Raw genomic sequence first — 22391 nt, 5'->3', positions numbered from 1 at the left:
CTGTTGGGAGGAAAGAGTGGTGGGCACAAGACGAAGGCGGGGCTCCCTGCACTTCCCGCTGCGGGGGCGGGGCTTAGCTGCGCGATCGTGCAAACGACCGTTAGGGGGCGGGGCCTAGGCCGTCCTGTGGAGCTCTGGCGCTTTTGGGAGAAGTGCGCTGCGGCAATCGGACGGGGCTCGTCGTGCGGTAAGTGCCGCGCTCAGCCTCCCCTTCGTCCGACCCTCGAACGTCTGACGCTCCCCTCCCCCCCATCCCCGGCGCTGCTGCCTCGGGGGGCCCGGCTTTTCTTTCTCTCTGCGCTGCCTCTTTGTCCTCCAGCCCGTCCACGCCCGAGCGCGACGGGGGCTGGAGGAGAAGGAGACCCCGGGGACCGCGTCGGGGCCTCTCCTTTGTGCGCCGCCTGGGGGTGGCTTAGCGGGGGCGGATGCGGGAGGAGGCTTGGAGAGCGGCCCGAGCCTGGGGGCGCGCCCCCCAGCACAAGATGTGCACCTGGGGTCTGCGGCAGAAATCCTGCCGGGGGGAGGGGGGAGGCCAGGGGAGGGGCGGGGGAGGGGCGGGGGAGGGGACCCTGACTCCGGGCCCGCGGGGGGGAGTCGGCCCGCGCGCTCCTTTGTGTGCTGCGGACGTGCCCGGGGCTGTGCCTGCGGGGATGCTGTCCTCGCCTTTTTGGGCCGCGGAGCTCCGGATTCCCCGGGCTTTGTGGGCGTTTTGGATCCTTCCCTGGCCGCGTGTGTCCGTGCGTCCCTCCCTGTCCTTCTGACCGCGGGTGATGGGCTTTGGAGTCGGAGGACTTGGGTTTCCGTCCTGCCTGTGCCTCGGCCTCTGTGGGCCTGCCCTCCGTACCTGTTACACTCAGTCCGAGCTTACCTCTGCCATCGGGCCAGGTGGAATCTCCTCGGACCGGGCTCGGCCCAGTCGCTCCCGGGGCCGCTTATCCCTCCCTCTCTCCGGGGTGTTGTCTCTTCCTCCTTTGCCTGGACTTTATTCGGAAGAGGATTCCCTGGGAAATTAGAGTTGGAAGCTGTGTTGTCAGAGTTGAATTACGGAAGGTCTTGGTAGCCACAGAAGCCCGGTGCCCGGGGCTTGCGTGGTGGGTTTGATTTACCCATGGCTCAGATCGTCTGCCTTCCTGACGCCGCCCCTGGCCTTGGCTCGGAAGTGCCCACGTCCCGCGCCTTGGGTCTGCGTGGGTTGTGCCCTGCGGGGTTTTGTTTTTACTTTCTCTGCTGCTTATTCCGGATGCTTGGGGAAGTGAAAGCTGAATTTCTGGGCCTGTTGTAACAGCCTCTAGAACCTCATTCTGATGTAAAGTAAACATTTCTTTACCAGATTGACTCACACGCTGAGGAAAGACTGAATCAGTTCTGAGTTTTTACAACTTTGAATGCCCGGGAGATTATAGTGATTTTTGAGAGAGCTTCTGAGCCCAATTCGATCACAACCATAAGTTTAAGGCATTTAGCCATTGTTTCACATTTCTGCAGCAGTGAATCTCCCCTGATAATATTTGTGTCACTCCAAAAAACTAAACTAAAAGGCACAATGTAAAAGGGGGGGGGGAGGTTCCTTTTTTTAATGAAGTAGCATGACATTTTCCTTAATATTGTGAATTGATTAGTCTCTTACTATCAAAATAATCAAATATAATCCTGGTTGAAAGTTGCCAGGTAAATATATAATATTCATAACTGATAAAGAACACAAATCTCCATATTATTAGAAGCAACCTGATGCAGTGGAAAACTTGCTAGATTTTAAGTCGGAGGACCAGGGTTGAGAAGCCTGGTTCCCTTTACTCTGTGGAACCTTTACCTTTTTGCGCTGCCATTTCCGTAACTACAGAATGAAGGGGTTAGAATCCATGCCTCTTCCAGTTCTAAATCTGTGATCCTATGACATGATGACATAGGCCTTATCACCGTTTTGTATTGAGGCTTAGAGACATTTAGTGATTTGCCCAGGGTCTCAGCACAAGTAAGGTTGTAATCCAGGTGATCCTGAGTCCAGAGCTTTTTCTCTTCCGCTATTCTGCTTCTGCCCAGAGTAATACAGTGTTTTTTGGCTCTTTACTTCTCTTCATGTGGACTGTGATCTGAACAACATAAAAGAAACATTCACCAATAATGGAACTCATTCCAGGATGAGAAATGAGTTGATAAGTCATCATTGTCCCAAAATGAGTTGAAAAAAGTTTTTTAAGTGATACCTGATCAGGATGATGAAAAAGATGATGATTTTCTGTAGTCCTGTATCCCAGTAGTTCTGAAAGTGTAGAATTTAGACACTGGGGATACCTGATACCCTTTCAGGGGTCTGAGGTCACAACTATTTTCATAATAATATGGTGTTAAAATACTCATGCTACACTGTTACTTTGGAACACTGATCAAAGTAATACAGCTTCTGAAGAGTCCTAGGCCCAGTCAGTCTTAAAGGATTCATGACTTTACCTTTTGTCCCTCAGAGACCCACAGTGATTCTGAATGTATTAAAGCAATGACCAGAATAAAGATGAAAGTGTCAGCAATAAGGCTTTCATTAGGTTATAGCCTGTATTTGGAATGGAGGCTGAGTTGCAAACAACACTGGAGGGCAAAGAAAAGAACTGGTATAAAGAACTCAGCTGGTACTTCCCAGCACGGAATTTTTAAATTCCCAGGATTAAGAGGCCTCAGCTGTCTAGCCTGAAGCATGAATTCTTCAATGATGTCCCTGATACCTGGTCATTTAGCTTCTTCTTGAAAAACTCCAGGGACAGAACCTCATTTTGATGTTTTGGTGTTCTTCTGAATGTCCAGGACTCGGTCCTGGAAGCCGATGCCTTTCTATTTATTTTCGGTCATAAAGTTGAATTGTGCTTTGTACCCCAGACTTGTTAGATCTCTCTGGGTTAATTCTACCATGGCACATCCTATTCCTTACTGGAATATAAACTACTTGACGGTGGGGATCAAATCTTATTTATCTTCATGTTTTCATCCCTTTCCTACCCAACTCTGGTCTTTCTATAAAGAGGGATTTTAAATCTGCTTTGTGGGAGACCCAGGGGACCCTTGCAGGATTTGGAAAAAAATTTTTTGAACTGATGAAGTGAATGGTCTTACTACCCATTGCCACATCTCTAGCTGCCAGGTTTTGCTGTGTGTAGGGCTTTTGGAGGATGGACAACTACCTTCCTCAGTATTTACCAAGTATTCTCTTAGGAAAAATAGCAGAATAGGTTGGGTGCTGGACTTGCAGTCAGGAAGAGCTGTCTTCTTGAGTTCAGATATGCCCTAAAACACTAGCTTTGAGACTTTAGGCAAGTTACTTAACTCTGTCTCAGCTTCCTCATCTGTAAAATGAACTGGAAAAAGGAAATGGCAAATCACTCCAGTATCTTGCCAAGGGATCTCCATATAGGGTCACAGAGCATCTAACTTGGCTGAAACCACTGAACAACAACTATAGTAGGCATTCAAAAAATTGTTGTTCTGTGGAATAATAAAGTGGAATTGCAAGAAATATATGATGCACTTTGTAAACCATAAATGCTAGTTATTGTTATTATCATGCCATATGCTCTATTATGGAAAACCTTCCATGATTCCCTGGTTGGTAATGACCTGCCTCCTCCCCCCACCATCTCCCAAATTTTTGTTTTTATATTCATCCTACCCGAGTGCCTTGATGTGATCTAAACTTTGTATTTCACTCACTGTCTGGCCTGGTACTTTGCTCTGATTTGAATTTCTTCTGAGGATTACATCCTCTCCATTGTAATTTCATGTAGCACTAGTACAATGAATATACCTGAAGGGTATAAAAAGTATGATGTGAGTGATCTTCACCTCACAGGTATGTTAGTACTTATGTATATGAAACATTGTATGTCTGTATCTCATTTTTAGATTTTCCATTCTTCAGATAGTTATGACAAGTAAACTTTATCTGATGAGGCATCTACAAAACTGCTTTTGCTAATAACTTAGTTTTTTTAAAATTACTGACAGTATGACTTCAAAAGAAGATACAGTTATTAAGTGAAATGTCTTCAATAGCTGATCATTCTGAGCAGACACAAATGTTAATGTAGAAATAACCTTTTAATCATTTGCCTTATTTCTCTTCTATGATATAATCTTTCTAATATATGATGCAATCTTTTTGAAAAATAGCAAATGTTTCTAATGGGAGATTTTTCACTCTAGCCTTTCATGATGAGATCACTCTCCCTAAATAAATGCATATCGAATTCAGCAGAAAAGGAAGTCATCATTCCCTTAGGTAGATGAGGTAATGTTTGGTATGTTACTCACTAGTGCTCTTCTATCTAGAGTGCTGATTATTCTCTGGGGAAATGCTGGTGGAATAAAGTAAAGGATGTTTATGTACTTTTCTGTGAAAGTCTATATTTGAGAATGGGTAGGTTATAAATCCATTATATTTACCACTGAGCTTTATCGAAACAACAACAACAAAAAAAAGAAGTGGCATTTGAAGAGAAATGCTTAGAGCTGCTTGTTGCTTAAAAGTACTGAAAAAGAGATAAGAGGTTTGATTTAAGGGCTTTTGGAAAGGAGCTGGGATGTAATGGATAAAAGGTATCTCTTGCTGAGGAAGACCCCTCTACTGATGCAGTTGGGCACCTTCTCTCTTGATTGTCTGGGACAGTGAGAAATTAAGGATTCCTAAAAAAGTCCAGGGACCGGCTGCCAGTGTGTCTGCTACAACTGCAGTCTCTTGACACAAGTGCTGCTAATATTGCTTACAAGACAGAATGCTTGTGGAAGTAGCTTTCAAGTTCTTACCTCATAGCTTCCTTTCTAGGAGAGAAAGTCAGTGAGGTGAAATTTATTTTTCACAGGGATTTTCTTATGATTTCTGCAGTACAATATTGGTAACTGTTTTCTTTCCAGAAATAATATTTTGAAGCTATGCTTCAATTCACCAAAGATGTTGACTCTCTTTCCCACTCCCCCACAAACAATTTTACAATTTGAAACAAAAACAAACTGTAATTTTGTATTACCTTCATGCTAGATAGAGTGTTGGTTCCCTCTCTGGGTAGAATCTTTAGTTCTGTGAAACACAAGATGATTTCTCGGGGCTTGGGAAAATAAGGGACATAAAGCTAAAAAAGAAATTATTTAAAGAATTTGTACACTAAAAAAAATCAGATGTTTTTATGAGTACTTTTGATGAACTTTTCTGTTTTCTTTTGTGTATTCTAGTCAATAATAGAGGCACCATGGCAAATACTGAAATTACAGTAGATTCAAAGTCCATCAAAAATTCAGGACTGTAAGTATTGCCAAAAAAATGCTGGATCTTCTTGAAAATTTTAATAACTAGCATTGAAAATAATAAAAACAAGTGTTAAAATGTCATCATTTGATGCTAATGTGACCTATTAAATTGACAGAAAGTCACCATACTACCTGCAGTTGGCTGGGTTCTGTCCTTGGTGTCCTGGGTATCTCTTCACTTTTTCCTTGATAGCTCTATTTGTATTTGTATTTGTATATTCACCGTGAAAAAGATCCTTAAATTGACAAGTCCAGCTTCAGTCTTTTTCTGGGGGTTCTAGTCCTGTGTTTTTCCAACTGCCTGCTAGTTCTCTGATTAGTCTATCCTTGCTTTGCTTGAAGGCCTGAAAAATGCTCTTTTCTAAATCAAATGCATGGATTTTTAATATTGGTGATGACTTTATATCATAACATCCCTGCTTAAAGCCCTCATTTCCTTAACTGTGTGCTACTTGTATTATTATATTTTGCTATGTATTTTTTTCCATGTTAGTGCGTTATTGTATCTGTAATACTTGTTCCATGACTAAACATCAGTCCAAATAATTGAGCTTAATAGTTTAAAAAGAAGTTTTTCAATTTTATTTCTAGATTTTTGTTGGTTTCCTTTGGATCTTGTAAGTAATTGTTATTAAGACTTTACCAGGTTAATCTGAATGAATTAGCAGATTCTTCTTGAATGTTTTATTGATAAGTTAAATCCAATTATTTTTAATTTTCTAAAACCAGACAAAATGGAGTAACTTGTGGACTGCTACCTACAAAATATGTTATTTCATTTCCAAACAGAAAGATCTTCCATGGTAGCATCTCAGCAGAATCTGGACTGTCATCAGACAGCTATAAAATGGATTATCCAGAAATGGGGTTATGTGTAATAATCAATAATAAAAACTTTCACCCAAACACTGGTATGTACAATAATGTTTTGGTCTTTTCTCCACATTCCATGAGCCACAGTGGATAAATTAATGTCTTCAAAGATGTGCAATAACTTCTGCATTAGGCAGTAACACTAATGTTAGTGGCTAAATTACTCTTTAAGCATTTTTGGGCAGAATTTAGGTTCCTTATGATTTCCTTGCATCTTTTACTTAGAAGGATCAAAGGGTCTTAGAGAGTTGGAAGGGAGGTCAGTCATCATCTGGTTGAACTCCCTTATTTGTAGAAACTGACCTTTCATATGTTAAAACACCATGAAGAAAGGTGAACAAGGCTACAGATTCATTTGGATTTCTCTTTTGTGGTATCATTTCATTATTTAACCATGATTTACAAAATGACTGAGACTAGACACATATGATCTTTTATTTGGAAGGGACCTTTCTGACTGTCTGATCCAGCTCCTTTGTGCTACAGAGGTGGAAACTGAGGCACAGAGAGGCCTGACCAAGGTAACCCAGCTAGTGAACAGCAGAAATGGGCCTTAGTGTTCTGACTCCACCACCATGCTGGTGTTCTCCCAGGGTCTCAGATTAAGATCAGTATATTATCATGAAAATATTAGCTGAAGTATATGTAACTTACTAAATGATATGAAAAAAAGTCATGTGGTTTAGAACAATAGTATTTCTATTAAAGAATTTGGGCACCTTCTCTGTCCCCAGCTCTGTGCCAGGTGCTAGGTATGGGTAATGCAAAAGAAATTCATTAGCAGGTCCTTAACAGAAGGCAGCTTATTATCTTGGGAAATAATCATAGAACATTATGCTGAATATAGTTAGGAGTTAAATTGTGCACCGAGTGAACTAAAGTATTGTAACTGCTAAGTAGTTACAGGGTTTCTCCACTACAAGAATAATGAGAACTTTTATTAATATGATCCAATTAGAATTTGTCTTTACAGTGTTCTTTGTATTCAAAAAGTAGATGATGAATTGTTTCCACCTTTGACCTGGTCACTTGCTTTCTTTGGGAAAAAAATGTTTTTTAATTAATAAAAATCTGTCTTCTCTAGCTCCTCTCTCCCTTCTTGAAAAAGAAAGAATAAAAGCCACAGTTATAACAAATGGATAGTCAAGTAGAACAAATTTCTGCGTTGGCCTTTTCCAAAAAATTAGTGTTTCAGTTTGCGCCCTGAGTCCATCTCTGAGGAAGTGACCAGCGTGTCTCATCATGAGTCCTGCTTGGTCACTGTGTTCAGCACAGTTCTTAAGGCTTTTGTATTTGTTTGTCTTTACAGCTGTTGTCCTGGTTATAGAAATTGTTGTCCTGGTCGTATTGATTTTATATTACATCAGTTCCTATAAGGCTTCCCAGGATTCTCTGAAACTGTCCCCTTCATCATTTCTTACAGCTGAGTCACAGTATTCCATTATATTCATACACCATAATTTGTTCAGGCTTTCCCCAGTTGATAGGCAACTTTTACTTTCTAGTTCTGTGGCACCATGAAAAGAGCTGATAAATATATTTTTGTGCCCAATCCCCTTTCCTCTTTTGATCTCTTTGGTGAATACACCTAGTAGTGGGCTGTGCCCACTGGGTCAAAGAATATTCACAATTTAGTGACTTTTGCAGGCTAGTTCCAAATTGCTTTCCACATTGACTGAAAATCCCAAATGTCCACATTGGCGCTGGTTCACATATTTATCATCCTTGTCATCTTTGCCAATCGGATGGGTGTGACATGAAACTTTAGAGATACTTTAATTTGCATTTTTCTAATTATCAATAATTTGGAGCATATTTCACATGACTAACCTGAATTTCTTCATGTGAAAACTGATTGTTTTTATGTTTTAACCATTTGTCAGTTGACCAGTAGCTTTAAAACTTGTGGCAAAATTGATGAGCACTGAAGCTGGAGTCAGGAAGATCTGAGTTCAGATTGGGCTTCAGATACTTACTAGGTTTGTGACTCTGGGCAAATAATTTATAAAGTGCTTAGCATAGTGCCTGGCACATCATAGGTACTTAATAAATGCTAGCTCTCTTTGTTATTATTATTATCTTTGCTTACTTGCTTTCAAAGTAATACTTTATTTTGAAACTGCAGCTAAACATTCTCTTTCTTTTCAAAGGCATGTCATTTCGTTCTGGTACAGATGTAGATGCAGCACACCTCAGGGAAACGTTCAAGAGCTTAAAATATGAAGTCAGGAATAAAAATGATCTGACATGTAAAGAAATAATGGAATTAATGTACAATGGTAAGTAATAATTTATAGAATGACTACAAGTTTGTGCTCATGATTAGACATACTTCAATGGAAGAAAGTGAGATTTTGCCAGGTTATATATGAATACATTCTAACTTTGTGGAATTCTTGAAATATACTTCACCTTCTAGAAGCAAGAACTGAACCAGAGGACATATTAAGGTCTAATCTTCATTTTATTGTTCCAATAGTATTGGTTCTAAAGTAGTGTTTTTGGTTTTTTTGATATATTTCAAGTTTCTAAAGAAGATCACAGTCAGAGGAGCAGTTTTGTTTGCGTGATTCTAAGTCATGGTGAAGAAGGAATCATCTTTGGGACGGATGGATCAGTTGAACTGAAAAGAATAACATATTTCTTTAAAGGGAATAAGTGTAGAAGTCTAACAGGAAAACCAAAGCTTTTTATTATTCAGGTAAAACACTGTTTGGGGTTTGGTTATTCAGTTTGTAGATTATCCAAAAGGCCTTTAGCTTTCTCATTCTCTTAATTTGGGAACTATACTGTTCCTTATTTGAAACCTCCACTAAACAAAGAATGGTAGAAATAAAAATGAAATTCAGCCGTTAGTTTACTGATTTCCGTTTATCTCTGCCATCCATGTCAGTGATAAATCCAGAAGATCCTGAATTGTGTGATTTTTTAAGACAATTGAGTGGCACATCACAGATACATGTTAAATACTGATACTATGTATAGATATATCAGAGCATACTAAGGTCTAAACATATCTGGAAATTGTATTTATTTCTGGGTGCCATGTTTTTGGAAGGATCCTAAAAAGCTGTAGCACATTTACAGCAATGTGGCCAGACTGGTGTGGGGACTCAAATCTACATCATGTGTTTTGTATATGAGACTGACATGGACGTGAGAGGTGTTTGAGGGAATGCCATCTACAAAGGTTTGACCTGTTAGGCTTGACCCTAGAACAGTGATTCTTAAACTGTGGGTTGTGACCTACAATTTAAAAAGTGCTAAAGGGGTTGCAATGGAAAAAGTTTAAGAAACCCTGCCCTAGAGGACAGAACCTGAGATAGTGGGTAGCAGTTTCAGAGGCATGGATGTTATCTCAGTATAAGGAGTGTGGGTATCCAAATCCAAGAGTGTCCTGGGCTGCCTTGGAAGATATCTTCAAGCAGAGGTGGAAAGATGCTTACAAGGAATGTAATAAAAGATTCCTGGACAGATGTAGGTTAGATTAAGTGACTTCAAGTCATCTTTCATTTCTGAGATTGTGTGATTCTAAGCTTTTAACCTACTCACTTCTGTTCTTACAATAATAAATTACTTCTGATTGTTCAAAAGTTCTAAATAATTAAGATAAATTGATATTTTGGTCCACTGACAAAGACTGGCATTTATGATTTTCTTTCATGTATAAAATACATAGGGAGGGAGCATCTGACCTGGGAACCAGGAGCCCTGAGATCAAATGTTGCCTAATTCAGACTGGCTTTTTGACCCTTGGCAAATCAAGACACTTCACAAGGCTCTAGGGCACTCTCAAAGACTAAAGTGCTAACCTGCATTGATAGAGAGTTTTTTCCTCACCTGGGAGGTTCCCTACATCAATGAAATCAGAAGTCCAGTCCCAATCCATAGAAATGCTCAAATGCTTGACCACAGTATGAACAGTTACTTTCCCATAACCATGTTCCATAGTTAATATATTTCAAACAATAGGACATAGGATTTTGTTGTATATGTCTTTCCCCCTTAACAGTCACAGGATGAATGGTCTAGTACATGTCAGGCCAAGTCAGAAACAGAGTTTTCTGAAACATTTGGCTATTGATTCTGGGAGGTGCAAATAGGAAAAAAAATAATAATGTCCAGAAAAATCAAAACCTAATAGGTAGTGTGCTTTTTTAAAGAAATCTTGTATTTGGCCAAGTTATAAATGAGTAAGAATTTCTATCCCTTGGAAAACTGGGAAGGACATAAATTCTTTATTTTGATCCAGTCCTTTCCAACATGGCCACACTTTAGGCTGTCCTATTCTGTTTTCTGTAGAGAGAGCTAAAAATAAAAAATGAAATCAGTCATTTCTGACTTAGAATTTAAAGCCCAGGAGGCATACAACTAATGATTTTCAAAATCTTAAAAATTCTGTAGACTTCACACATGGTATTTGATTTTTTTCTTTTAACTAGGCATGTAGAGGCACAGAGTTGGATTGTGGTGTTGAGACAGACAGTGGCAGTGATGATGATGTAACATGCCAGAAAATACCTATTGAAGCAGACTTCTTATATGCATATTCTACAGCCCCAGGTAAGAAAGACTTGTGCAAAATTGGTATTTATTAAATATTGCAGATTTTTGATCACACTGAGACTGATTTTTTTGTGTATATTAATGCTTATAGGAAGAGTTATAACTCAGCTGGTTAGAGACTAGTATTACAAAGGCTGTTGTCATTATTTTAATTCTGGTGGGATCCAGTTAATTTGCTATGTCCAGTAATCACAGACCATATGTATGATTTATCCTTGACCTCAGCTTTTATAAATATATCACATTCATCATGATGCTTTTCATGGTAAAATGAATAGGGTAGTATAGTATAACAACCATGGTGCTTGGGGATCAGGAGCCCCAAGTTAAAATTCCAACTCTACCATGCAAGAGCTCCGTTACCATAGGAAAGGCATTTAACTTCTCTCTGCCTCAGCATTGCCCTTTGTAACATGGGGGTAATCATACTTGGCAGTACCCAGAATCAGATATTCCTATGAAGAATCTACAGTAAGATGGTGCTTTAACTTGTGCAGAGCACTTTCTTCCTAACAACCCTCTGCAGAAGATAGGGCAAGTTGTGTAGTCCTCATTTTACAGATGAGGAAACTGAGGTTTTTTCAGGTTTAGTCCCTTGTCACCCTGCTCACTCACCTAGTTGCCCTCTGAGGCAGGAATTGAACCCAATTCTGACAGTTTTATTTGTCCATTATTTTGCCTCTCAACAGAGAGAATGCATGGACACCTAGTCAAGGGCTAGACAAAGAGCTGGTGGTCATTATCATTGTGTCAGTATCAGCAGTGTGTCTGACAGACACATGGACCATTATTAAATTGATGGAACCAATTTCCCAATAATCCCCCTCTTAGAATGGGAGAAGGTGGGGTCAATTAGAAAGGGAAAGATGTATTGCTTCTGTCTTTAGCTTGTTCACTAGATGTCCACTGGAAATGCCATTTAGCAAGAAGAAGTTTGAGTGAGTCAGGTCAACAAATTTATTAAGGACTTGCTATGTGCCAGGCACTGTGCTAAAGCTCTAGAGAAGGAGAGGGAGTGGGAGGACCCAAGATGAAATGGATTACGTACAGTGGCGGTCCTCCTTGAATTTCTTCACCACAAGAGGAGGTGCTATGGGGAAGGGAAGGCAGTACACAGCAGTTTTTCTTCCAATCCATCAATATCACTGTCCCAAGGCAGAAAGAGGGTTTTTTTCTTTCCATGGCCAGTGAAGCCTACTGGAATCCATACTTGTTTTTCGGATAGTTTTCTCAGTAACTTTATATAATGAATTGTGAAATCAACTTCAATAATGGTCACTCTTGAAACTTTGTGGGTTTTGTGTTTTTTTTTGTAGGCTACTATTCTTGGAGAAATTCGAAGGATGGTTCATGGTTTATCCAGTCACTTTGTGCAGTGTTGAAACAGTATGCCCACAAGCTTGAGATTATGCAAATCCTTACAAGAGTCAATAGGAAGGTTGCCTTAGAGTTTGAGTCTTATTCCTTAGACTTTACCTTTCATGCAAAGAAGCAGGTGCCATGTATTATGTCCATGCTTACTAAGGAACTATATTTTTCCCCCTAAGAAAATTCATGCATTTTAATTTGTATGCCAAAGCCAGTGAATAATAGGTCTGGGGTGCATTTTCTTGGTGATTTAAGTTGCACACTTTGACCCTAACACAGTATGGCTGTTAGTGGGGTTTGGGAGAGAGAATCACCATTTCTACATTTAATAGAACCAATCCATTGCTACCTCAATTTCAGGTAGTTGAAATGGAAGCTAATTAGGAGTTAATATATTGACATGTAAAGAAAAACAAATGAATATTGGCATTTATTATTTATTATTGTGTCTTCAAAACTTTGAGTAATTGGAGATTTAGGAAACAGGACACTTCTTAGTGATATACAATCATGGATTTTGGAGGGCTTATGGAAAAATTAACACATTTTTACAGTATGTTTTTACTAACTATGAAAGGTAGCATAGCATAGTGGGTAAAAGGATGGCTGTGGAGTCAGGAAGACCCAGTGTGCAGCATTAGCTGAGATAATACTCCAGGCAAGTCACTGCACCTCTGAGTACCCCAGGGAGTGAAGACTACATTTTAAACTAGCTTCAGATCAGCATAAGTGGAGTTTCCATTGTGGGATTTCCTTCCAACAAGTGAGCTCAAGTCATCCTGACCTCGGGTTTTTTTAAAGTGAATTTACAAGTATGCATTCAATTTTTTTCAAGTGACAATAAATGATGATACTTTCTGGACCTCTGCCAGAATCATGATATTGCTAGAGACTGGCAGTGGCAGGCTTTTACTTGCAAAATTCACATTTGGAAATAAGCAAGGGAGATGTGTGAAGTTTTTTAAACATACACATTAAAATTCCATTCTTAGTTTCTGAACACACAAGGGACATGGGGCTAGGGTTTTTATGTCTATCAAATAAAATGCATTTGAATATTAAATTTAGAAACCAGAATTCTGTTTGGGCAAAAATATGGGTGAACTCAGGTGTTATCTATGAGCCATACTTAATCATCAAGGGCAAACAGGATTCATTCCTAAGGTGCTGAAATGCCACTTATTCACCAGCATAAGAGGGGTGTGTGTGCCCAGACTGATCAGATGGACTGGCTCTTAGCCAGCAGAAAGGTATCCACCTACTGTGTGGAAAACTGAAAAATGACTGACTCTGAGCAACACAAATCAAAGACATGGTAGGGATTCAGCCTCAAGCAACATCTTATGTACAGAGTTCTTTGAAAACCAACCAGTGATCCGATCAGCAGCAGCTTGGCACACAACAATGAGGGTGTGGGATGCTTACTTGCATGGAGATGCAATGGACCCATTGGGAAGGAGACAGAAGAAGAGACTACGTGTTCAGGCCAGTGGATGCATGGAAAGAATGGTTCTGGTTACAGCTTCTTCAAGTCATCAATCTTCATAAACAGAAGAAAACCAAATGGACACAAGGTCATAGTTTTCCAAAGATGGCTGAGGGCCTATCCAAATATTGGCATTCTTTGTTGAAAAATATCTGTGCATGTTAAATTATTTTCAGACATTTATAATCACAAGTAAATAGCAAAATTCCATTCCTTTCTAGAACTTTTCGTTGATTTACTGAACATAGACCTTAATATCGACCTAGAGCTGAAAGGGATTTAAGAGGTGAAGCCACCTAGTCTAGTTACCCTGTTTTACAGAGGAGGAAACTGAGACTCCATGAGATTGAATGATTTGTTTGAGATCACGCAGGTAAAGAGCCTGGGAATGAGGCCCTGTGCCCCCAGAACCTCATAGGCCATCCACTTGTGGTGCTTAGCCCATCCTCTTCCTTTTACGAATGAGAAAACCGCGACCAAAAGAAGTGAAATGACTAGAAAGAGACATAAGAACTAGCATTCGGGTCTCTTGGTTCCTACTGAAGTCTTCAATCTTTCACTCTGGTGATTTTCATCTTACTTGAGGGGGAAAAGCCTAACCTTCCAAGTGGTGATACTCCCTTTTTACTAGTACATAAATGCTGTTTCTTATTTATGTAATTTAAGTGCAGCATGTTGTAATGGTAATTGGTAATGTTTGCGTGACCACTTCTACAGTAAAAATGAGTTACTTTGAATGCTTTTACTTAAAAAAATAAATTTCTATGAAATTTGCTAATTTTTCCACTGCTCGTTTTTGATGTGTTTGAAATGGAACTCTCATTTATGTCACAACAAACAAAGTGTCATCCACTGGATAGATGCCTAATGGTTTTGATAACATACTATATTCTGGCCCTCTTAATGTGCTACCCCTATTAGAGAGGGTAAAGCATTTTATTCAGTGGTTACTAGTTCCAGTAATTGTACCTAGTGCTGGAAAGCAGCTTCAGGCAAAAAGATAGTACCAACTCTCAAGGATTTGACATTCTAATGGACGAAGACACCCCCATCCCCCACAATTCTTGCACTCAGGGATACACTATGGGCTTTGTAAACTGGTCTCAATTTGACTTCCAAGGTTTTGCAGTGGTGGAAAACCTCCATACCCCTAAGATTTTTACCATTGAATCCTCCATAATTAGGAAGTTTCCCATAGGGTGGGACACAATTGCCAACCAAACATAGCCCTGACTGGCCATTTTCACTCTTAAAGATTCTTTTTGAGATGACCTTCCCTTTTTTGGGGACACATGGTTTATGATTGCCATACAAGAATTTATGAAGTCAGTACACTACGGCTGTTCTCCAACACCCCTATTCTCTATGCCAGTCCCTCTGAGAATGTAGGGCAAGGCAGTAAATAACTTTCCCTGGGTCTTATTTAGCCCATTCTTGCTGGGGTGAATTAGATTTACTGGTTAAAGAGGAAAAGAGAGGCTGTGTCTGCTTTCGGAGAGAAAGTAAGTTCCCTCAGAGCTCTTCTCTGATCAAGAAAAAACATTTTAAAAAGTCAACTTTTGCAAATTCAGATCCAACATAAGACAGCTTCACAGTCTTGTACTAAACTGTAGCTACAAGATCATTTACAAGGGAGGTTTTCTTCCATAGAGTCCTGTTATGATGCCTTATTGAAATGTAGTGAGCCTAGGTTCTCAAAAGCCCACTGAAGTGTACATTTTGGTAGGTTTTTTCATGTAGGGTAGTCCTGGCATCAGACAAGGTCCAAAGTCCAGCTAACAAGAGCCATAATTTTCCCAATCATGCCAGATAATTGCATTTAAAGGTAGAATTGGAAGATGGTGGACATGGTTAAAACAAAGAGCAAGTTTTTGTTACCAGTGTGTGAGGCACTTTAAAATCATTTAAGATCATTCACTTGACTTTGTTGAGTAGAAGGGAAAGAAGGAAGAAAGGAAGCAAAGATTTATTAGGTACCTACCAGGTACCACTAAGTGCTTTATGAATATTAGCTCATTTATCCTTACAACACCCCTGGCAAGTAGGTGTGATTATGATCCCCATTTTACATGAAGAAATTAAGTTAGCTAGAGGTTTAATTTGCTAATAAATATCTGAGGTCATATTTGAACTCAGATCTTCCTGACTTCCTGACCCTGTCGACAGAACCACCTCGCTGCCTCCAGAGCAAAGATAAAAATCAACAACAAACGATTAATTCGATGAGCAATGCTACAAAATGGGAAAATTAAAAAGAAACAAACATGGACATGGGCTACAACCCCTTCCTAGCAAAGTTAAACAGATAAAACAATCTCTGTAACAAGGAAGGCTGTAAGAATTTGGAAACCCTCATTTAGCCAAAGACTTAACCTCTTTGTCAAGAGGAGGAACAACCCTTCCAAGGACAGTACCAGTTTACAAATGAGCTTAATTTGCAAAACCTTACAGAGATGACTGGTGAAGGTTGTAAGCAATATGTCTCAAAACAAGCAAGAAAGAGGGAAATTTTTGAAGAAAGCTTCTTACAATGCCTTTATAAACTTCGTGTCTCCCAGCCAGGAGCTCTTATGCTGCCCTTATTTATCTTTCCAAGAGAACCTATTAAATTGAGTCCCCATGTAACCACAACTCCCTTTTGTTTTCTGATTTTATTGATAATAAGGATGTCATTTCTCTACCAATGTCTCCATCACTTTCGGTGTGTACTTTTTGGTTTCATTGTTTGTCAAGAGAGAATAGTTTCAGCATGTAAAACATCCATAAAAATAAAAAGAATAAGAATCTAGGGGAGAATAATAGAAAGGGAAGTTCCTTTGAAAATAACTACAGATTGCAAAAGCATATCTGGGAGTCAGTCTACCAAGGCACACTCAAAACCTATAGGTGCAATTACCAATTGTGTGTGTGAATGTGTGTGTGTGTGTGTGTGTGTGTGTGTGTGTGTGTGTGTGGTTAAAAATGCTCCTATAAGACAGAATTTAAAAGAAATACTTAAATAACTAGAGGCATATTGAGTGACAGTGCTGGGCCATGCCTATGTGACAAAAAATGACAATCCTGCTTAAGTACCAACATTAATTTGTAGGCTTGGTGTTACAGTGCCAATAAATGGGATCCCTGTTGGACAGTTTCATCATATTCAATCAGAAGAACTAAGCATCTTGAATATCATGGGAAATGGATAACGGGAAAAAGTAAAGATGAAATGAGGAGTAAGCAGTTCCAAACCTCATATTATAAAGTAATAACCACTAAAACAATTTACCACTTGTTAGAAAATAAACCAGTGTAACAGGTTAGACAAGGAAGAATCATAAACTGAATTTATTAGTATAGCATTTAATAAATCTGAAAACACTATGGAGAAGAATTCTTTAATAATAATTCTTGGAAATATTGGAAAGCAGTTAAGAAGAAATAAGATTCAGATAAAAAAATTTTCATATACCACAAAAAATTCAAAATAAATATGCAACCTGAATATTAAAAGTCCTATCATTAAAAAAATGAGAAGAGAATGGATCAGGTACCTTTCACAGCTATGGTGAAGGGGCAAATTCTCAACCAAATAAAGGATTGAGATGATTACAAAAGATAAAATAGATAATTTCAGTTACATGAAATTGGAACTAGAATGAGAACAGAAAAGCAAAAGACTAAGGGAAAAAATCTTGGTATCTAATATCTCTGAATAGGGTTTGATAAGAAAGACAGCAACTACTAGACACATGGAAACCAAAAATCATTCTGCAATGGATAAATAGGTTAAGGGATTTGAACAAAGAAAAATTGCAATTGATTAATAAATAATATGAAAGATTATTCTAAAGCAATAATAAGAAATGCAAATTAAATTCATTGGAAACAGATACCTATCAGGAATGATTCAAATCATGAGGTAGTTAGTTGTATATATATATATAATGTGTATATCTTACTAAAATACATGATATGTAATCATATATTAGCTAGCAATTTATGTTATATAAAATATATGCAATAACTATCTCAATAGATGTGTGTATCTGTGTAGTTAGAAATGCTCCCTATAAGACAAAATTTAAAAAAAATTTTTAAATAACTGGAGGCATATTCAGTGGTAGTGCTGAGCCATGCCAATATGACAAAAATGACAGTGCCTACATGAAATTTGTAGTCTTGGTGCTACAATACCAATAAAACTACCAATGAGATCCCTGACTAAGCTAGAGAGCTTAATCATATTCAATTAGAAGAACTAAGCATCTAGAACATCATGGGAAATGGATAACCGTCACTGTCCAACTTGCTCCTATCCATGTCAGAACATGCTTGACAGCTCCACCAGCTCATCTCTACCAGGAGGTGTCACTCTAGATCATTAAAAACCATTAATTATGGTCTTTACCATAATTGCCCAAACCAGTTGTGGTTTATTACCAGGGAGTTGTCACCATTTTACATCTAAAAAAACTGAAACAGAGAGGTTAAATGAGGCAACATTTACGGGGCAACAGTTATTCAAGTGTCTGAAGACAGATTTGAGCTCACATCTTCATGATTCCAGGCCAAGCTCCCTATATACTGAGACATGTCTTTGACTCAAATGAAAACTGTCTTGTTTGTCATTTAAAACCCATCACAATCTGTCTTCAAACTTCCTTTCCAGATGACTTATACATTACCCACTTTTGTGCACTTCACTCTAACGCCTAGCCAAACAACTCTCCCTTTTCTCCCCCACTACCTTCCATGTAGCACACATAGGTTCTTGCACAGATTGTCCTGCATGCCTCCAGTTCAGATTTCTTTTGCATGTACTTAATCTATTTCAGCTTTTATTTCCATCTTTATTTTCTGTATTTCTATTTCTACTTCACTGTGGATCCCAGGGGAGACTAACTTTAGAATTATAATGTGCCCCACTCTCACTGATGGAGGAAATAGTTTGTTGTAAAATTATGGACAGCTATTTTCCAATTTTTTTGGAAGAATGTATTTGTTTCATGGATTCTTGTTACTCTAATACTTGAATCTTGTGGCTTATGGTATGTTATGGTTAACTATTCATCATGTTATATTTTCTGTTAAACTTTTGGAATTAAAGCACTGGGGTGCATGTTCCTGTGCGTGCGTGTGCATGCATGCGTGCGTGTGTGTGTGTGTATGAAAATGTCAGAGATCCATGTAATTTCCAGAAAAATATAACCATTTTTATAAAATTTTATGATATTTTAAGAAACAAAATTGTCTTTGTCTTTCCCCCATGTATAGAATTATTAACAAGATGCTCAGCATGGAATTTGCTGCTTGCCTTAAATTGCTAATAAATATTTAATAACATCAAAACAGTGTTCTTAGTTCCCAGTACCTTGAAATTTACATAAGAAATTGCAAATATTATTAGTAATAAATAAATTTGTCCAAGACTATAATAACCAAGCACTACAATTCTAGAGTGTCATTGGCATTTTAATACTTTATAAATCAAATGCCAACTCATATTTTATGTAATTAATTAATGGTCACCATCCCCTAGAAGAATGTGTTCAAGAAGACTGCGATCAGGTTTCAACTGACCTATATCCCACCAGTAAGAAAGGATGAAAGGCAGTGAGAATGCTTTCTTCTCCAGCAAAGGCCAGAGTGGTGATGATAGAAATTCATTTCCCTTTGGTGATAAATGCAGCTCATCTGATAAATACAAAGAAAAGTCCTTGTTATCCTCTTGCATCAGTGTGCAAAGGTAAAGGACATCTGTCCCATAGTTTTGGTCCACTTGCAAACAGGCTTTGCTGCATTCACCAACAACCAGATTCATTCAATTTAGTTTGCAACCTTTTCCCAAGCTGATTCATAAAGAGGAGATGATATAAAAATTATTCTAATTTCAAGAACATCTACGGACTTTAGATACTGTATCATGGTCTTTAAATTCTCAATATACTCATCCAGTGGAATGTGTTGCTGGAGATTCTCATCTTTTAAAGCACTGTCATTGGCACTAAAGAAAGTTATTACTTTCCCCGATTAATCTTAGAGCAATGATTTTACCCCATCTGGAATTGTAACCGCCCATGACTGCCCTAAGTCCCTTCCAGGCCCTTTCAAGCCTCCTCCCTGGGCTTTGGCTTTTATCCCTTCATATCTTTTCCATTTTTCTTCCCTTTTTTTGTCCTTCCAATTTCATACTTAAGTGGGCTCTGGATTGCCTGACTTAGTTGCACCTGTTGCTGAATTTTCTCTAGCATTTCTTTTCTTTCTACTATGTATCTCTGTTTTATGAAATATTTAGGTGGGAAATCTTTTCATGACTTGCCTCCATAAGATTGTTCTCTTTATTGTCATTTTTGTATGAACACCCCAATACTGCACTGCCACCTCCCCTTGGAACTGGATCTACTCCAATAAGAGTGAGAAACAGTTAAACAAAATAACTGAAAGACTGTCTGTGTGTAACCCCATCTGCAACACGGTTCCCTGTCACTTTCAAGAGAATTCAGATTTGTTTTCTTATCTGTTCTCTGGAACCAAGATTAGTCATTACAATTACTCAGTGTTCAATTTCCTTCTAATGTTCCTTTTCTTCACATTATTGTAGTAAGACTGTGTATATTGTTATTCTGTTTTTACTCATATCAGTCTACATGAATTCATACAAATCTTCCCTTGTTTCTGAATTCTTCTTAGTCTTTTTTCCCCACAATACTGTTGTTACATTCATATACCATATTTTGTTTAGCTTTTCCCTAATTGATGACTACCCATTTTATTTCCAGTTTTTTGCTAACACACACACATACACACACACGCACAAGTGTTACTATGAATATTCTGATGCTTGTTAAACCTTTCTGTGTTGGATTTTTGTGATTTCTGGGTCAAAGGGTGTGAATAGTTTAATCACTTCTCTTGCATAATTCTCCTGTTTGCCCTCCACTAACAGAATATTAATGTGTGTCTTCCTGTCATCGCTCTGACAGTGGCTTTTCCTCACAGTCCCAGCAAATAGCATTGCATGGAAAGCATTCCTTGGACAATTAATTGTCCAGTAATTCCAATTATACCATCTTTGTGACGTCTGTGTCCAAAGTACTCCTCCCTAGCCCCACTCTATATGTGCTGTCTCTCCTGTTTTCAACTGAGACACTTTTATACTTGTTTGTATAATATCCCCGGCACTAGCACATAGTAAGACTTAATGATGCCTTTTCATTCATTCATTCATTCTGTATTAGTTTACCTAAGTTTTCCCATGCTTCTTATTATATTATATTCATTATATTCATCATTCATATATGTATTGTTCTATTGCCACAAATATACTACAATTCATTTAGCCATTCCCAAGACAATGGGCTTTGTTTCTAGTTCTTTGCTACTACAAAAACTATACCAATAAACATGTTAGTGTAGATGGAACCTTTCCTTTTGTCTCTGACCAACTTGAGACTCATGCCTACCATGAGAATTCCTAGATCAAAACTTATGGATATTTTACTCATTTTCTTCACCTAATTCCAAATTGCTTTCCAGAATGGCTTGATCAGTTCATAAGTCCCCCAACAGTGTATTAATGAAAGCATCTTTCCATAAGCCTTCCAAGATTGCCTATTCCCTTGTTTTGCCATCTTTTCCAATTTGCTGGGTTCGAGGTGGAATTTCAGAATTTTTTGAATGAGTGATTTGAAGCATTATTTCATATGGTTGTCAATAGTTTGTAATTCTTTTGAGAACTCTTTGTTCATATCCCTTAACTGCTTTGTTGCATTCACCAGCATTTTAATATCTTCTAGACATTCTTCAATGTTGTTTTTTATCATAAACTATCTTGGGCTTCATTTCCTTTTAGCTTAGATCACATTTTTTCAGATCTAGTCTATTCAATGGTATTTAAATGTAGCACTTTGGCTAATTTAGAGACAGAATGGAAGAAAGAGGAAGAGAGAAATGTCTCAAAAGAAGGATATTTTAAACCATCTTTTCTTTATAAGGCTGCAGGTTCCAAAAGCCCTTCCTTGTATTCAATTTTAGTTGTCTGTGTCAACCTGCAGGTGTCACTGTGTATAATCAATAATATAAGCAATTCTGCTTGGAAAGGAGTCTCAAGGCAGAGGAAAGAAAAAAAAAAAAGAGTCCAGGATGGTATTCTCACTAGCCAGCAAATGTCAGTGTGGAAGGCAGTTTGATCTAGGAGCATGTTTTCCTCTTCTCTTTCAGGGACTTAGTGGAAGTGATTGTCTCTGATCACTGCTGGATGTCCAACCACTAGAAATGTTTCAGGTTCTGGAATTTCTTAAGTCCCCTATCTCCACTCCTCTATCCACTCCTCTATCATCTCTACTCTATCACTAACCGTTAGCCTTTCCCCATCTTTCCTGCTGCTTTGTTGCTCCTTTTAAACACACCCAGTTCTCTCCCATCCTTAAAGTCCTACTTGATTTAGCCCTACCTGCTTTATTTCTCTTCCCCCATGTCACTAGACTGCTAGAAAAAGCCCCATGCAACTTCTGCCTCCACTTCTCGTTTCATTTTCTTTAAAACCCTCTGCATTCTGACTTCTGACCTCATCATTCAATTGAAACTGCTCCCTTCAAAGCAAACAATAATATCTTAACTGCCAAATCTAATGGCCTTTTATCAGTCCTCACCCTTCACTTCCCTGACAACCTTTGAAATTGTCAATTACCCTTCTCTCCAGTGGACTCTTTCCTCTACGTTTTCTTGATACTGCCCTCTCCTGATTCTCCTGTCCTTTCCCTTTTAGTTTCCTTTGCTGGATCTTCATCCAAGTAATGCCCACTAATAGGAGATACTCCCAAAGCTC

General features: G+C 38.7%; 2 protein-coding genes and 1 pseudogene across 2 annotated transcripts in view; 1 reads left to right on the top strand and 2 right to left on the bottom strand.

Annotated features, from left to right (window-relative positions):
* PRIMPOL (primase and DNA directed polymerase) overlaps positions 1-1187 on the bottom strand; it is a 38759-nt gene extending 37572 nt beyond the window's left edge. The window contains exon 1 of the mRNA XM_072624000.1: positions 869-1187. The gene's annotated coding sequence lies outside the window, so the exon portion shown is untranslated. The remainder of the gene's footprint in view (positions 1-868) is intronic.
* CASP3 (caspase 3) lies at positions 52-14360 on the top strand. Its single transcript, XM_072624004.1, has 7 exons — positions 52-187; positions 5215-5284; positions 6079-6200; positions 8313-8441; positions 8688-8863; positions 10605-10725; positions 12045-14360. The coding sequence occupies exons 2-7, from the start codon at positions 5232-5234 to the stop codon at positions 12272-12274; spliced, it is 831 nt and encodes a 276-aa protein (XP_072480105.1). The 5' UTR covers positions 52-187; positions 5215-5231; the 3' UTR covers positions 12275-14360.
* Positions 14361-19062: 4702 nt separating this feature from the next.
* LOC140514210 (isoamyl acetate-hydrolyzing esterase 1 homolog pseudogene) lies at positions 19063-19489 on the bottom strand (annotated as a pseudogene).
* Between the last annotated feature and the right edge of the window lie 2902 nt (positions 19490-22391).

The sequence above is a fragment of the Notamacropus eugenii genome, chromosome 7, assembly GCF_028372415.1.
Source record: "Notamacropus eugenii isolate mMacEug1 chromosome 7, mMacEug1.pri_v2, whole genome shotgun sequence".
In the NCBI taxonomy this organism is placed as follows: domain Eukaryota; kingdom Metazoa; phylum Chordata; class Mammalia; order Diprotodontia; family Macropodidae; genus Notamacropus; species Notamacropus eugenii.
Note: the sequence above shows the minus strand (reverse complement) of the source record. Positions and strands in the feature narration are given on the sequence as shown.

Excerpts from the sequence above, each read along its gene's own strand:
- CASP3 (XM_072624004.1), top strand. The coding sequence starts at position 5,232 with ATGGCAAATACTGAAATTACAGTAGATTCAAAGTCCATCAAAAATTCA. Across the intron at positions 6,201-8,312 it reads AAACTTTCACCCAAACACTG|GCATGTCATTTCGTTCTGGT; the intron begins GTATGTACAATA and ends TTCTTTTCAAAG. Across the intron at positions 8,442-8,687 it reads AATGGAATTAATGTACAATG|TTTCTAAAGAAGATCACAGT; the intron begins GTAAGTAATAAT and ends ATATATTTCAAG.